The following is an 18,451-nucleotide window of genomic DNA, read 5'->3' as shown; positions in this document are numbered from 1 at the left end:
TTGTCGCTTTCCGCCAAATGTTATTTTCGGTCAAACCATCTGTGACCTAATACCTTTTCGGACAAACTTTTAATTCGGCCTAATGGAATTTGACTTTTGGCCAAACCTGTTTTCTTGACTTTCGGCCAAGCGACAGGTAGCGCCAATTGGCCGATATACACAAGGCCGAAAGGTGTTTTTCCGAACAAACCATTAGGTCAAAACCCATCTGATCGACAATTGATGGCGTGAAATGCAAAGTGGTGTATGTGCCAAAAACTTAGTTTTAAGAAAAATAAGTGCAAAGTTTTTCGATATTTTTTCGTTACATACAAATTGTATTAAAATTCAATAAAATACAAATTTTCCGTGAATTTACACATTTATTACAAACAACGTATAAACCATATCAACATATTGTAACAAAGCTCTAAAACCAAAGCATTTTTTTGCTGTATTCAACTCAAATTTGAACAAAATGTTGCTTACAACCTTCTGCTTCTAACCCCCTCAATAGTATTTAGCTGAAATGGACATACGGTCGATAATGTCGTTGCGCCGACTGGCCATTTGGCCACAAAAAGTCGTTCGGTCAAAAAGTTTTTTGGCCGAAATGGTCGTTTGTCAGAAATACCATTTGGCCGAAAATGTTATTTGGCCAAACGGGTGGATTTTTTTGACCATATTACCCGTTCAGTAATCAACAATTGGCCGTTCATTTCGGTCAAATACAATTCGGCTTGACGATTCTCAACTTAACGTATTATTCGACCAAATCATTTTAGGCAAACAAGCCTTCCTCCTTCCAACAATACAAAAAATTCCATGTCAATAATTCCTTCAAAAATCCGATTTTTTTTTCATTGAAATACCGAACGATTTTTCGTAATTTTTTTAAAAAAATGCCTAGAGTTCTTAAAATTTTTTGGTTAAAATTTCGTAAAATTCACGGTGTAAATTTCGAAGAATTTTCCATAGAATTAAATCCATAGAAAAAAAAATTAAAAATTTCCATGCAAATTCCAATTAATTTCCTATGAAAATTTCGAGAACTTGTCATTAAAATCCAATTTTTATGATGATGTTCACATTTTGAACAATCTCCCTCGGGAAATTTGAAGAATGTTCTATTTAAATTTCAAAGAATACTCAACTGAAACTTTCCGTGGATTTTCTGTGAAAAATTTTCCTTAGAAATTCCAAAGCGCTTCGATGGAAATACCAAAGTTTTCTCAAAACTTCATAGTAGTTGCCATGGAAATTCCAAAATTAATTTTCAAATGTATATTTTGGAAGAGGCTCAGAGAATTTTCGGGAGAAGTTCATCAGATTTTTCCCTCCAAATTCAAAAGCTTCTTCCGTTGAAGTCTTAAAAACATCCTGAAGAAATCTTCACCGGGTAAATGGCTTTCGGCGTCACACGGAAAACGCCGCCGTCACCGACCAAAATTATGACAAACGCCGTCGTCGCCGATTTTTGGACCGGCGCACACCTCTACCTCCCAAACTTTGGTAATTACCCATTCCAAAGCTCTCCTGGTAGTTGGTCGATTCCAGGGGCTTTGTTGTTTTTCAGCTAGCCGATCTCCTCCTGGATTTCCCGGAGATCCAGCGCCAGAAGATACCGCCAACGCATTGTCTGCCTTATCCCCATTCAGGTGCTCTTCGTAGTGCTGTCGCCACCTATGGATCACCTCACGTTCGTTCATAAGGAGGTTGCCGTTTATGTCCTTATCGGACTGTGGCACGTGGCCCTTACGTGAATGGTTTAACTTTAACGATAAGGCAAACACAAATATAATTATTGTCGTATTTTTGGCTTGATCGCAATCATATTGTGGTATTACGTGAAGCGTTCCAAATGAAGTACCTAATTGCCGACATTATTTGATTTGCACAGTCGTCTCAAAACCTACTTAGATTACAAGCTTTGACACTTGATAACAATATCTTGATGTCAAAGTTTTCACATCCTATTTTCATTTAATACTAGTCGACCCGGCAGACGTTGTCCTGCATAGTGGGCGAAAATGCGCGTTGTGAACTTCCCATGCGAAATTCTCATACAAATCTTCATTTTAGCTTTTCACGATTTAATCAACTTTACTAATGATTTCCCAATGAGGAAATATCATATAAACCCGTCGGAAACTATAATGAACGTAACTGCAGAAGGAATGAAGAAAATCCATCCAGCCGTTTTCGCGTTATGCAGAACAGACCAACTCATTTTTATTATATAGAAGATGAATTGTTATATTTTAGAAATAAGATGTCCTTTTCTTCGAAAACAATTTAGACTATCGAAAGAAATTCTGCGTTTAAATTATTAGGAGTTAAACATATTTATTTTCTTGAAGAATAAACTAATTGGTATTAATTGAGCACGAGTGATTTTTCGGCCAAATAAAGGCAGATTATTCGGCCGAATAGAGGCAGATTATACTACCGAATATTCGTTACGCCGAATAACTAAAAACTGAAATATTCGGTATTCGGCCGAACACCGAATACTATTCGGTGCACCTCTAGTCGGTGGTGCCACGACTTTGGTAGAAGGTAGCCGCTCGATGCCAGCTTTTCCTCCCTTTTTGTCCTGTCCAGCAGATTTCCTGCAGCGCTAAGACGTCGAATTTGCGAGGATGTAATTCATCGTAGATTATCCTGTCACAACCTGCGAGGCCTAGCGACTTGCAGTTCCATGTTCCAAGCTTTCAATCGTGATCCTTTATTCGTCGCCTAGGTCGTTGCCGATTTTATCGAGTCGTATTATCGTCTATGTTGTTCGTAACGATTGGTTTTAAAGGCGGCTTATTGGGCCTGCGCAAACCTCCTGTCTCGTCGAAGGACCGTCGTGTCAGATCTATTTAGCGTCCCACCTGAGACCAGGCCTGTGGGCTTTGAGCCACATACGGTCGTTTTGGCGGAGCCTGCTTGCGGATACATGTAGCTTTTTATAGAAGTTTAACAAAGTCCACTGCCAAACCCCACATATTACTTGACGTACCATTCGATCTTGCTTGCTCGCTCATTGAACATCTTTAGTAGCATCTGGTGATAACAAGATGTAGAATAATAATAAAATAATTATATAAAAAAATATTTAAAAAAATATAAAAAATATATTAAAAAATATATAATATAGAATCAAATCAATTATTACACACTTTTCTACTACTCCAGCTACATAGAAAATGTTTTTTCACCGCAATGCATAACATCTTTTTCCTTCCAGATCGGCGAAAGCCACGTAGACGTCCAGCGGACGGCATCCAGCGATGTGACGGCCTCGATATGCGCCAAATACTCCGGTGCCCTGTGCATAGGTTCGTGTTTGATCGTTTTGTTCCTTTCCCACTACCGTAAGCAAGTAAAGCTAATCAGCAAAAGTAGGTAATTAATAATAAATTCCTAGAAAACAAAAAACTACTACACTGCTACTGAGAGCTAAAGAGAATTAAGCGAGAAACCAAATAAGAATGAATGAATTAGAGAAAAAAAAAGCAGAACATCACGCGAAAACACTTTCGTTAGCACCTGTAGTTTTGTGTGCGATTGTGGATGAAGTAGAAAACGTAATAGTTTAGGTCAAATTTTCTACGACGAGATCAAAGAAAAAACGTGTAGGCTGGAGAACAACAATACATTGCGAATGCCAATTAAGTTATTACGTAAACGATTTAAACAAATCGGAGAGATTCAATTTTTATACCATTTAGGATATTAAATCGAACACAGCATTACATTCACCTTCATTCACTACTTATACACTGATACAAACTCACTCTGACACACATTGAACGCGGGGAACAAATTAATTAACCATTGATAAAAAAATCACTCACGATTTAATTAATTGAAAATAAATTTAAAAAAGCGATGTGAACAACTCATGCATTTTGTACATTTTAATGAGGTTGAAAAGGAAAAAGCGTACATTCGAAATAATAACAATAAAAAAAACTAACAAGCATACTTATTTCGCACGACGAAATAATACAAAGTGTGAGTTTAATAGAAATCAAGGAAAATGATACGCGTCATGACATCGGTCGGTTATGTCGCTGACAGTTTAGTCGAATATTTACGTGACACTGAATCGTTTTCCGTGGGATTTAGTTTTATTAGCTGAAATTTTATGGGTCGAACCGATAATTCGCAGACATGGTGAAACTTTAGAAAAAACTTAAAAAATTTGTGAAATTTTCAGGACCCAGTTACAAATGAAGAGATGGGTAATGAAAATTTATGGACGTGAATATGCACTAGCAGCGAACTGTGCTAATAGAACGGCTCCAAACTGGTGAATGTCATAAAACGATGTTGGTTTTCACTTTCCAACATGCGGTTCAACCGAGTCATTAAATTACTAATTGGAAATCTTCAAATATAAATGTACTTGCAATGGAACGCAGCACATGTATTAACCATTCAAATGGGCAACATAAAATGCGTAAAACAATTCAAACTCGAACAGTTCATTTGAATAAAATCATGCCCCCATAGCAATAACCGAAAATGAAGAACAGCATTAAAAACAATTGCATTGAAGTTGTATTCGGTGAACCTACTGTTCTGCCCCCACCATGAAACACGAGAAAATTAATTTTGTTTCGCCGGTGAGGCAGAGCTAGAATAAAAAAAAATTGTAATGAACTGCCTCCCCTTTCAAGTACAGTCTCATCATGGACAAACAACATCATACTTAAATATTTCTGATGGTTCATGGCGAATTCGAATATTTTGTTATCACTCATTTAGGTGCTATAATCAAGAACCAACAGTTATACATTATTTACTATTTTTGTTGAATTAGGCCTTTTTGTGTGATCAAACAGTGTGGTACAACACATTGCGTAATTACTTACAATATGTTGGGGGTTATTGGTTCAAAATTTTTCAGTGACACGTTCCGCTATCATTCAATAGCTCATTGGGCTGGGTAATGTAGTTGGAAGTCTATAAACTGTCGACAATGAAATGTTTTCTGCATCAATTCAATTTCATTGCAAAAATTGACGTATTACAAAATTCTATTTTTGCAGTACTCGTAGTACAATTGTATGTAGTGCAGTAACTAGCTCGTGCAGAAATAAATATCTTTTCACAACTTGTTGCAACAAATAACTGTTTGACAATCAACAAACTGCTTCGAGCATAAAGCTGTTTATCTGTGATTTCACCATTTAATTGCCAATGTAAATTGTAGAATCCATTACTTCAGGACCATGCACCAATTTGGTAAGTGCATATTGCATTGATCCGGACTTCCGGTTAGCTCTGTGATCAATAGCATGAAATGCAATTCTGGAACCGACGAGTTCGATTAAAATCTTTTCGGATAGCTTAGTTATAGTTTTTCGCATTCGTTTTTTTTATTATGGCACTTGCCACGCACGTCACAATTCAACGTACGTTAAATATAGTTGGACAATATCAGGGAAAATACGATATACCAATTTATGCAATGAAGTTGAAAGCCAAATTCCGTTTGGTATACCGTGCAACGAGGAAGAAAAAGTGACCCGAACATATTGTTAGACCTACTCACTCTACTTCAACGTACATACAGCCGAACAAATAAATAAGGGTATGCGATAACACACTTTTTCCTAACGAAACGAAACGAAACGAAATTTAAAATGTCTATGTTGATTCGAAACGAAACGGAACGAAATAAAGATTTACTTTCGAGTCTTCGAAACGATACGAAATCAGGGTCCATTTAGTTCGAAATTTTTCGAAACGAAACGAAATTTAATTTTTTTCCGCGGAATTTTTATTAAATTATTTTTATATTATGTACGGAATTTCGTTAAAAACATAATTTCACCTGAATTTTTTTTAATTTTTTGTGATTTTTTTTCATAGTTAACTCATAGTTTCATTGACGCTAAAGGTCGTAATCAAGTAAAAACCAACAGTGTAAAAAAAGAACTGGGTGTAATCTACTCTGGATAAAAAAAAGTTATTCACTTGCTTCGGAGTTTCCAATTCATAATGATGAACTTACAGTCAATTCATCCCTTAGAGCCTTCCCAACTCTTAAGCGGTGCTTACCCACGTTCTTAAACCTGGTTTGAGGTCGAAGTGGAGGTGAATAAATCGGTTATTAATAAGAAGTAGAGGGTCTTGTTCGAGAAATCCCGGGACAAAAATCCCGGGATATCCCGGGATGTAATGCATCCCGGATCCCGGGATTTTTCATGCAAATCCCGAGATTTCCCGAAAATAAAAAATACATGATAACAAAAATATATAAGATAAATTTGAACTTATATTATATTGATTTTCTTAACCAATTGTTGAATTTAATTCATGATTATATAAAACCGATTTTGGAGAAACTTTCAAACGAATCCGAAACATTGTTCGAATTCCAGAGGAAGGATGAAAACCGGTTTAGGGAACAACTTCAACTCGTTCAGGATGTTCTGAAAACTAGTGAACTGTGAAATCGCTCCATAAGAATAAAAGTACGTACATAATCAAAAATTATCTGGATCTGGTTCAATCGATATTCGACGCTCTCCAGCCGTTGGGGTGGTATCGGAGGCGTTGAAGGGTCGTGACGTAATGTTGTTGACTAGACTTTTTGCTATCTGAACTGAATAGCCAGCAAAACCCTTTCCCTTTGAAATTGCACGATGCAATTCTAAAACGAGTAGATGAGCGTCGAGACATCAAGAGATGAGATGGCTTCAAAGTAAAGAAAGGTAATTTTCGAATTCTGCTGAGCTTTCGATCGCTTCCCGTCACTAGCTGATTAACTTTGTGTATGTTGCCGATCCACACATCATTTTCTGAATCTGACGGGAACAAGGCATCATCTCTCATAGAAGTGTTGTAAGCTATGAACCAGAAACAGATAAATGCTTCGTAGCTTGAATAATTTCATCAATAAGGAGCATGCTCTGTTTGAAGTAACTGATGAACTAGTATCGAGTCTGGAGAAGGTTTTCATGGCATTGAAGTCCATTAAACCCACTTCGATTGATATACCCAACCAGGGACTGTTAGATTTTCATACACTTCTGTATAAGGACCTACCAAAACCTGTATAAGAACTGGGCATATGCAACATTGTTAGATTCTTATACAATATAAGATCACAAACAAAGATTGTAAGAAAAGCTTGCGAAATTGTAAGGTTCATATAATATTTGTAAAAGAATCTAGCGTTTTGGCATATGCCCAGTTCTCATACAGGTTTTGGTAGGTTCTTATACAGAATTGTTAGAAAATCTACCAATCACCGGTTGAGCGAGCGGGTGTTCTCTGATTCTAATTCTAAAATAACTAATAAGAATTCTTTATTGTCGGATACAAGCATCAACGCCTTAACATTTATTAAACCGTATTGCAAGCGAGTAGACAAATGGCGAATCGTTAGTAATTTGACCTGATACATATTTTACCATTCTTAAATATGTTATAAATATATGAAATTGAAATTTGCAAGTATTTTTACTTTTATCCCGGGATCCCGGGATATCCCGGGATAACGAAAAATTTAATCCCGGATCCCGGGATTTTTTAGAGTCCGGGAAACAAGACCCTTTAATAAGAGGCGCTGAAAAATGACTTCAAAAGGGCCTTTGGAATCCACGACACGACTTTGCATATTTGACAAAGTTATACTGATTCATAGCTGGTTACGTTAAAACAAATACATAGAATAGAATAGTTAAAGATACTGTTTGTTTTCTGTTAGATATTTCTAACAAAACACTGAAGACGTTTTATAGAAGAAAACTAAATACGTATTTGTCGACTCAGAACGGGGTTATGTAGTAAGCATCTCAAATAGCTATGCGAGCAAAAGCGTAGGATTGCCAATCCAGAGATGGCGAGCTCGATTCTCGGTCTGGTCAAAGAGGTTTTCGGGTTGGAAACTTTTTCGACATCCTGGACATGTGTGTATCCATTGTCTTGCCACACAAGATACATACTAATTGAAACGTTCCGTTCTGTTTTGTTTAAGCTAACGGCTTAAGCGCCACCTTTAGAGAAAGGACCGTTATCTCTGTAGAAATATCCCGGCATGAGACTGCCTCCTCAGGGCAGGCCAACAGTATTTATTGCAGAACTAATATTCCACTTCGACCCAAACGTTTAACCGAACCCAATATTTTGTTAAAGCACACCGCGTTGAAAATTAATACGCTCCAAAACCAAATGGCAGTAAAACAATCCGAATAAAATTTAAACTTAAACTTCGATTTAAATTTAAAAACATCAACGACCGAAATCGGGTAGAGCTTTCCCAAACTCGAAGTAATTTATTTATTCCATAATTTATTAAGTCGGTCTCTAAGCGATAGTCGTTGAATTTAAAAAGTTTTACAAAATTCTATTTCGATTCACTGTTTCGATTCTAATTTATTAGCCTAGGCAACCTTCTAGCGGCTATGTGACGTCACGTCTAATTAGCGAAGCTTTTAATTTATACAGAGTTAACCTAAATTGATTTACTCGCCCTACATATACAACAAACCTGCACCCGTCTAGGCGATATGCCAACGGCGGTTGGGTACAGGCGTCGTTCTAGCGTCGACAATTCTTCGACGAGCTTTTTCTTGCGTCCGACAATCCAAATCCGAAATACCCGCGTTCAAAATCTGCAACTCGTGTGTGAGCTTTTTCTTCGGGGTATATGCGTCCCCGGGCTTCGGTGGAGTGAGAGCTTTATGTAGCGTCACTCTAGGCTCACAGCTTGACGGAACGAGTCACGTGGTGAATAAGTATGACCACCACCGTTGAACGGATTCCAATTGGACCAACGAGTGTGGAAAATGCCACCCACAATTAGAACTTGTCCGTCGGAGAATAGACTGGTCCAAATCGCCACCGCGTGGCTCGTATGATGACGACTCAGCGCCAATTCACGCTTGGATTATCGGAAAAACCGGACCAACCCGGATAAACCGCCCACGTTGTTGGGCCTGACTATGCCTAAACAACGTATTATAAACTTTACTTCACTTTTATCCACCGAAAACACACTAAAGCTTACCTGACTAATATGTCCTTCCAATTTCCGATTAATTTATTTCAATTTTTATTCTAACGAACTTTTCAAATTCAGCTATTAAAAGATATTTATCATTATTTATGCTAAAGTTAATGAAAATCGAAGAAACTTACTTCGAATTTAGTTAAATCAAATCACGAAACTTTTTTTCAAAATGGCGTTGAAGAATAAACTTTCACTTGGAAAATATAGTGTTTTCACTAGCACGAACTCCACCAGAAAGAAAGCACGAACGCGAATCGAAATGGCTCGAACCTAAAATTTAGACGCAATTACTACCCAATGGTGTACAATGGGCTCTATACCTCTTTTACCATTGGTCAGTTCTGGAGAGTGAGAGATTTTCTAAATTTTCTTTTGATTTCCATTTTCAAATAGTTCGGCTAATCGAAGGTCAGTGGAAATTTACTACTGCGCAATTGACAAATTTCACTGCAGTCGCCTTTAATTAGGTGACTGATCAGGTTTTTGAAAGTTTGCTTAAAACATTCATACCGAAATATTTCGTCATAGAGTACGTGACATTCAGAGGGCAGCACAAGTCTAATATAAATAAGCTTATGATCGGTTATTGATAAATCCGAAATCAATTACACTGCAAAATGTGTTGTTGAATTTTAGTTACTTTAGTTTAGTATTGACGGAACCGATTGAAATCTTACATAATGACTGATGAAGTGCTAATAGAATACTAAGTTGAAAAGTAGATCAAGTTCCAGTTGGAATGTATAACCATTAAAGAAGAAGAAGTAAGCGTTAATAGAAAAAAATGTATAGACTTTATCATTTATTTGTTTATTTGTTTATATGATACATCAACAGGCTGTATTGGCCCAAATGATGCTTACTTATAATTAATTACAAAATACGAAATTACTTTCTATGGTCAAGTATCATTATCAACTATTCCTAAAAAAAGAACTGAACCTTTCGCGAATTAGTTGACGGGACAAGTTAAAATCAAAACGAGATGCAACTCTGTTGAATAGTCTTTGAAGACCGCCGATAGCACCGAACATACCGTAGTTCGTTCGATGCATAAGAGCCCTGAACATCGAACTATTCCTAAGGGATCGGGGTTGCACGTGGTAGTTAATTTGTTCCAGAAGAGAAGGGCAGTCGAGTCGTTCTTGTAGTAGATCTGCTATCAGTAATGCCCTCGTTGTGCTTCGGCGGACGGAAAGGGGTTCCAGATCAATCAAACGGCAACGGCTTTCAATAAAAAAAAAGCCTTTCAAAGCTTGGAAGACGGAAGGGGGAAGATCCTTAACTTGATTGACTCGTTCAAGTTCTGTGTCATACAAGATATACTTGTGAATTATTGTTTCCCTTTTCCGCGAGAATGAGATTACCGAACATTTAGATGGGTTAACATCCATTCGGTTAAGCACGCACCAACTTGCAAAGACATCCAGTTGGCGTTGGAGAGAGTGACAGTCTTCAATGGAACAAATTCGGAGATACAGTTTGAGGTCGTCTGCATAGCAAAGCCGTGGTCCTTTGATTGTTGGAATGGCGTCGTTGAAATAGATCAGAAATATCAGTGGTCCCAGGTGACTACCCTGAGGAATGCCTGAGGTAGCGGCAAAATGGTTCGACTGATGATCTCCGATAACCACGGTAAGGCTGCAACCGGTTAAATACGACTGGAACCATCGCAAGAGAGAGCCATTGATTCCGAGTCGATCCAGTTTAGCAATAGCTATGCGGTGATTCAATTTGTCAAAGGCTGCTGTTGGGTCGGTATAGATAACGTCCGTTTGACTGCGATCCACCATGCTGCTATTGATGTAGGAGGTAAGGCACAAAAGATTTGTAGCCGTGGAACGTCCGGGCATAAATCCATGTTGGTTGTCACTAATATATGGGCGAGTAGAGGTTCCATGATGACTAGCTCGACCAACTTGGCAACAGCAGGTGGTACCACGGCAATTTGCAACGTCCCGTCTGTTACCTTTCTTATGAGCAGGGAACATGTGCGCTATCTTCCAACAAGACGGAAAAATTCGTGACGTAATCGAAAGTTGGAAAACATGGACTAACGGAGTAATAATGCCATCGATGTGCGTTTTCAGAAATACGGAAGGAATTCCATCTGGTCCGGGGTTGTAGGATGTTTTCAGTTTCAATGCAGCTTCGCGAACTATTCCAACATTGATATCAACCATGTTCATAGCTTGGCCGGAGATAGGAACGGAGCTCATAGCATTTCGTATTTGGTCTTCTGATAATCTTTCATTGCTGAAAACACTGGCGAATTTTTCTGCAAACAGTCTACTGAAGTCCTGAGAATTAGACGCCAAAATTCCGTTAAGCGTCATTCGCGAAGGAAGGCCAGATTCATTACGTTGCTCTTTTACGTACTTCCAGAACTTTTTAGGATGTGTTTCCAGCTTCCTCTGCAGTCTACGCTGATACTGCGAGAAGCAACTTTTGGCAATCCGTTTGTATTCGTGATTGATTTGTGCAAAGTGCCGTTTCAGTGACAATGTACGGTACTTTGAGAACTTCCTTAACGCTGCTCTTTTATACGACTTCAGTAGTCGCAGACCACTTGTTTGCCAAGGTGCGTGGGGAGGGTTATGCTTCACTATTTTATGTTTGTCAACGATATATGACAGTACATGAGAAAACGTTTCAGCTGCTCGGTCGATGTTGTCATTGTCCAGAATATTACCTCAGTCTAAACTAGATATGAGATTTGAAATACTGCGATGTTCAGCTTTTATGAAGTCATAGAAGAATACAGCGGAGGAGGTATCGACATAGTTTTCTAACTTTGAAAACAAAACATAGGTCTAAGCTACGTCCATTCTGGTTAGTTACGTGATTTATTTGCGAGAGCGTGGCAGAGCTGCTATTGTCTAGAAGGTACGAGGTGATCTGATGAATGGCAGAATGGCGCACATCCGGAAAGAGAAATCCATTGGAAGAATTCACCCAAGAAATTCCTGGGAGGTTGAAATCGCCGATCACAATCATTTCATCGGAGGCTTTCGCTTTTTCCAGAATAGTGGAAACAGATTGACAATGAGTTTCAATAATCCTACGTTCGCGAATTTTGTCGGGTGGAATATACAGCGCGCAGAGGAACAATGTATGATCTCCGAATTCGATTGAAGCCCATTGAAGCCCATTCCTGATTCTCGATTGAGTTGGAGTGAAGTTTTTTATTAACAGCAACTAATACGCCGCCGCCTGTAGCTTTTTGACTATTATCCGCAGACCGGTCACATCGCAAAACCTCATAATCGTTGCCAAATATCTGGCTGGAGAGCGTGCGTGAGTCCAACCATGTTAGAAAGAAAGTAAGAAGTAAGAAAGGTCAGAAATTACTAACATAAAGTTTTGAAGATAGTTTTATGATTTAGTTCAGCGGCGCAGCCAAAATTTTTGATAATATAAAGTATGGTTTAAGTTTAAATTTGTTTCGAAATTCCGCGGAATTCCGTTAAATTTCGTGAGAAGCTGGTTTTTTGTAGCGAAATTTTTGTAATTTTACGAAACGAAACGAAATGAATAAATCAGATTTCGCCATGCTCAAATTCCGCGAAATTCCGCGGAATTTCGTTTCGAACCACCTGAAACGAAATTTTTCGAAATACCGCATATGCTTACAAATAAACTGTCCAACATGTTTGCATTCGTATTGTACTGAATTTTGCAATTAATTACAGATTTCGGTGGAGATTCCAAACCCTCTACCCCCTTCGTTGTTTGTTGTCGAGGTTTTTGTAGGAAGCTTTTCGAAACCGGCATTACATAAAAGTATAATGGCTGGAAATTTATAACATGCATAAATCTGGCATCATTTGGTTGTTGTAATTGATGTTTGTTCACCTAAAAGAAAGAGCTTAAAATATTTTTTTTCTGTTTTTGGTACCGGTTATATAGGAAGGTATCCGCTACAACGCCTACCAAATATTTTTTCGATGAAGGTGCTTAATTTTGAGTAATCGAACGTTAGATGCCTTTCGCCATACTGATTTCAGAAAGTTAAGTCCTAGTGTGCCGCTGTACACCCAAAAAACAAATCTGACAATTATTAGCTTAGCTTAGCTTAGCTTAGCTTAGACTGACTGTACATATCAATGGTTGCTACTCCGTGATTGATCAGAACTGATGCAAATTGCACTACGATCCAAGTAAATAGTGGTTGGGATTTACCAACTATTCTCGAAGTGCACCTTTCAGCAGCTCGCAAATATTGATCAATAACGGCGCCGGCCAAGTCCTTACAGTCAGTTGGGAAAGGGAGGGAATGTGAGTGTGTGGTAATTGTTGCTACTAGAGACCGAGAATACCTCTGCATCTCCACATTTACCACGGGAAGGAAGTAGTGTTAGTTGGGTGGGATCAGTAACATAGATCGGGATTCACCATGGAAAGTGATGTGACCTATGAAACTTCTACACAGCAGTATTAGCATTTCCTTAATTTGTTCAATTGTTCATTCTTCGCGAGAATAAACAATCAATCGCTCAAAGTGAGCGATTGTTCATTTGAATTTCGGATTGGGCGCCCGCGTTATCATTTCATTAACGTAAGAAAAGTAAAAAAGAAACGGGATTGAAAATAATTGATAGTAATCGGAAAGCTAATGTTATTCAGCAACCCTTATTTTATCTCTATTTGACGTTAAGTAAGAATGTAAATTTACGTTCATTTTACATGTCGTTTATTTTGCATTACTTTCGCGCGCGCGTGTCTGTCACTTGCCTTGACCAGTATACCGTAATCAGGATCTCACTGGTATTAATCCTGATGTGCCGGTTGGCACTCGTGTTGGGCTTGTGCGCTTTGAGCGGCACACGGTCGCTTCCCAGTCTACATAAAATCGCACATGGTGCAATACAAGATGCTAAATTGGAGACGATATACATACATGTTGTGTGGAAAAGTACCTCTTTTGCCTGCACTTCAGCATCCTACACGACACCATATACGTTCATGTGTTGACTGGGTTTGATAGGGCCTGCTCATGGGCACATGCAGCTTTTTGTAGAGGTTTAACAGAGCCCACTGTCAAACCCCACCACATCCTAGGCAGGCCCCCTAACTCGCAGTGGCCATGGGGAGGGGTCGTCAAGCCCTTGGACATAGTCCCTGCTGCCCCTCCAAAAAACAAATCTGACAATTATTGCATAAAATCTGGGCATATACAATTATGTAAGCTTTTTATACAGATATTGTATTAAAATAATACAAATCTGTATTATTTCCCAACACACCTCTAATGTTATCATTTTCTGGTTTCCCTCGGGCCCGGAGGGATGCATATAAATCGGACCTGGCAATACCGTATTCTGAACAGTTCCAGACAACGTGATTGATGTCCTGATATTCTGCCCCACAACCGCATCGATTGCTGTCAGCGAGCCCTACTCGATAGGAATGCGCGTTTAGAGAGTAGTGGTTGGACAGTAGCCGACACATTACCTTAATAAAGTCTCGGCTAAGGTCCAACCCCCCTTGAACCAAGGTCTTTTCGAAACCTGCGGGAGAATAGAATGTAACCACCTACCCAAATCTCCTTCATCCCATTTTCGTTGCCAACTGAGCAAGGCCTGTTGACGAGAAATTGAAAAAAAATCGTTAAAGGTGATTTGACGCTCGTATATATCACCTTCCATAGCGCCCACCTTGGCAAGTGAGTCCGCTCTCTCATTACCCGGGATCGAGCAATGTGAAGGGACCCATACCAAAGTGATAGTGTAATAGCGATTTGATAGAGCACTCAATATGGATCGTATTTCGCTCAGGAAATACGGTGAGCGCTGTACCGGCCTAATTGAACGTATAGCCTCTATTGAGCTGAGACTATCCGTGAAAATGAAGTATTGATCAGAGGGAAGAGAGGCAATTCGCTCTAATGCGTAGTGTATAGCTGCTAATTCTGCAACATATACGGAACAAGGATTTTGAAGTTTTCGAGCGGCGCTATGCAATTCGTTGAAGACAACAAATCCAGTGGATTCATTTATTTTTGACCCGTCGGTGAAAAACTTTTAACGCAACTGACATGGCTGTATTTACTTGTGAAAATTGGTGGTATACATTCCATTCGAAGAGGATCTGGAATTCCATGGATCTCTTCTCTCATGGTCAGATCAAAAACTACAGAGGAACTGGAGGAGTCTAAGAAGCAACCATGATGGGGAACATTCGAAGAAGGGCCAATCTCTAGGCTCATGTACCAGTAGTACAGTGTCATAAATTTTGATTGGAAATTATTGGAAGCTTCTCAAAATTCTCAATTACCAATGGATTTAAAACCTCACACCGAATGAGGAATCTGAACGATATTTCCGCGATGCGATCTGATAAAGGAAGTACTCCCGCGAGTACCTCCAAACTCATTGTATGAGTCGAGTTCATACAGCCTAACGCGATGCGGAGACAACGATATTGAATGCGTTCGAGCTTCAATATATAAGTTTTCGCGGCGGCTTGAAAACAAAAACTACCGTATTCGATAACCGACAAAATCGTTGTACGATATAGCTTTATCAGATCTTCCGGGTGGGCTCCCCACCGGTAACTGCACTATGGGGCGGCTCCATACAAAGTGGTAGCCAAAAATATTGTTTTGGTTTCTCTGCATTTTTTATAGTATTCTAGTAAGATTAGCATAAAGTTAATCATATTTATGTATTTTCATCGCCTCCTGAAGGTGTAACTAGTATTTAACCCAGTGATGAGCTACGTATTCCTGAACACTAAATTTGAACGATTGTTTTAAATTTTAGGGGCAGTTCAAATGCAAATCAAAACTAGCATAAGGTTGCTATGTATAAGATTAAACATGAGAAGTGGAGGTGGAAGACCGCCACTAGACCGCCATTGTAAGAAGGGCGCAAATGTTGTTCATAATGATTGATTCTACAGGCAGTTTATCGAGCGTGTGCAAACTTCCTATCTCACCGAGGCATCGTCTGTTCCCATACTAGGACTAGGACAAGCGCCCTTTGAGCGGCACACGGTTGGTTTGGTAGGTCCTCCTTGCGGAATCATGCAGATTTTTATGGAAGTTTAACAGAGCCCACTGTCAAACCCTATCAAATCTTTGAGAAAACACACAATTCGTAGTGGCCAGGGAATAGGTCTTTAAACTTTTGGACATAGATCATGCTCCGCTTTAAACTGCCAAACTTTAAATTTTATTGAATACTAGTCGACCCGGTTGACCTGCATAGGAGACGACTCCTAATATTAGTTTTTCACGATTTACTGAACCTTTCTCATGATTTTTGCATGAGGAAATATCATAAAAACTCGTCGGAAACGATAATGAACATAATTGCTTGAGGAATAGAGGAAATCTATCCAGCCGTTTTCGAGTTAGGGGGATACGAACACAGACCATTTCATTTTTATAGATATTTTTTGTTTGGTATAATGGCATCCTTTCTTTTGTGTAATAAATTATCTCCCGTGAAATTCTTGAAAGGAGGCTTCCGAGCCTCTTGAAAGGAGGCTTCCGAGCCTCTTGGAAGGAGGCTTCCGAGCCTCTTGGAAGGAGGCTTCCGAGCCTCTTGGAAGGAGGCTTCCGAGCCTCTTGGAAGGAGGCTTCCGAGCCTCTTGGAAGGAGGCTTCTGAGCCTCTTGGAAGGAGGCTTCCGAGCCTCTTGGAAGGAGGCTTCTGAGCCTCTTGGAAGGAGGCTTCTGAGCCTCTTGGAAGGAGGCTTCTGAGCCTCTTGGAAGGAGGCTTCCGAGCCTCTTGGAAGGAGGCTTCCGAGCCTCTTGGAAGGAGGCTTCCGAGCCTCTTGGAAGGAGGCTTCCAGGCCTCTTGGAAGGAGGCTTCCAGGCCTCTTGGAAGGAGGCTTCTGAGCCTCTTGGAAGGAGGCTTCTGAGGCCTCTTGGAAGGAGGCTCTGAGCCTCTTGGAAGGAGGCTTCTGAGCCTCTTGGAAGGAGGCTTCTGAGCCTCTTGGAAGGAGGGCTTCCTGAGCCTCTTGGAAGGAGGCTTCTGAGCCTCTTGGAAGGAGGCTTCTGAGCCTCTTGGAAGGAGGCTTCTGAGCCTCTTGGAAGGAGGCTTCTGAGCCTCTTGGAAGGAGGCTTCCGAGCCTCTGAAGGAGGCTTCTGAGCCCTCTTGGAAGGAGGCTTCCGAGGCCTCTTGAAGGAGGCTTCCGAGCCTCTTGGAAGGAGGCTTCCGAGCCTCTTGGAAGGAGGCTTCCAGGAGCCCTCTTGGAAGGAGGCTCTGAGCCTCTGGAAGGAGGCTTCCGAGCCTCTTGGAAGGAGGCTTCCGAGCCTCTTGAAAGGAGGCTTCCGAGCCTCTTGAAAGGCGCCTTTTTATTTTCGAAGAAAAGTTTTTTGTAATTGTAATTTGTCCCCCGGGAAATTCTTCAGAATTTCAACGGAAACATTTTCGGAATTTCGGTAAATAATTCTTTGGACATTCACAGGAAATTCTTTGGAATGCCCATTGCTGATGGCAAGTCTTCGAAATTATCAATGAAAACGATACATACATAAAACACCCAAATACTCGACGTTATTTGTTGATGTTAACATTTCAAAGTCTGGCTAAGTTCGTCCCTACAGTCGACACTTCATTTGATTTTCACGTTCAGTTTCAGGAGGGGGGTAAAGCGCTTATATTTGCAAAAGAATAGTCTCCTTCAGCTGAAAAACTAGCTTATTCAGCTTAAATTGTTTGTTGTCGATAAACACGAAGGCACGTTTCAGTTGAAAATAATTATAAAGCCCCATATAAAGTCAAAAAAAAAATTCATTCCACAACAAAGCGCACTGCATTTGATCATTTGCTTCAAATGTCCATGTTACGAATGAATTTACCTTTGTGACTTGTCAATCAGAATCATGTCACGTTGATTGCTAAAACCAATATTTTATCGAAATTATTTTGTTTTAACGGGAAATCGGAAATAGAATACGCAGCCTCAGGGTAGTGCACAATGTGACGAAAAAAAAATGCAGTGTGGCTGCATCTCTATATGTGACATCGCTTTTTTATGTCGGTGGAGTTGTCGACCATGATGCGATATTGGGAATGGTGGCAGTCCAAATGGAAGGAAGGGAGTAAATGAAAGTCTATGGAATGACATGTTGATTATATCTAGTTTTGAGCCTTCGTTGATGGCAACTTGTGTTCTCGAGTGCAGATATCTCTTTCTGACTGACTGAAAATAGTGTGAACATATTTTAAATATGCAACTTTTACATGTGAACCAATTAATTCAGTTTCGCACATCGAATCGATAAACTAGGTAAAGACAAATTCAATATGCATATAAATCACCTATGAATAAGCGCCACCAGATTAGCATTCAACATCCTTTTTTTCCCTTGTAATAGAAAAATAAAATTTAGAGTCGTACGACACCAAAGCTATCGGTTTTCCATCACCGTTCATTGGTTCGTAATCCGCTCGCGCGTAAAACGATTTACATAGTTTTCCATTAAATTTATCCCTCGCCCA

At 39.6% G+C, this 18,451-nt stretch overlaps 1 protein-coding gene across 8 annotated transcripts in view; it reads left to right on the top strand.

The window, feature by feature from the left end:
- The window catches only part of LOC134223602 (furin-like protease 1), an 800,923-nt gene that overhangs the window by 724,622 nt on the left and 57,850 nt on the right, over positions 1-18,451 (top strand). For all 8 annotated transcript variants that reach the window (XM_062702787.1, XM_062702791.1, XM_062702786.1 and 5 more), the window contains one exon: positions 3,215-3,305. In XM_062702787.1, the coding sequence (XP_062558771.1) occupies positions 3,215-3,305 (91 nt within the window). The remainder of the gene's footprint in view (positions 1-3,214; positions 3,306-18,451) is intronic.

Source organism: Armigeres subalbatus, chromosome 3, assembly GCF_024139115.2.
Source record: "Armigeres subalbatus isolate Guangzhou_Male chromosome 3, GZ_Asu_2, whole genome shotgun sequence".
In the NCBI taxonomy this organism is placed as follows: Eukaryota; Metazoa; Arthropoda; class Insecta; order Diptera; family Culicidae; genus Armigeres; species Armigeres subalbatus.
The sequence above is the reverse complement of the archived record's forward strand: the minus strand, read 5'-3'. Positions and strand labels throughout refer to the sequence as shown.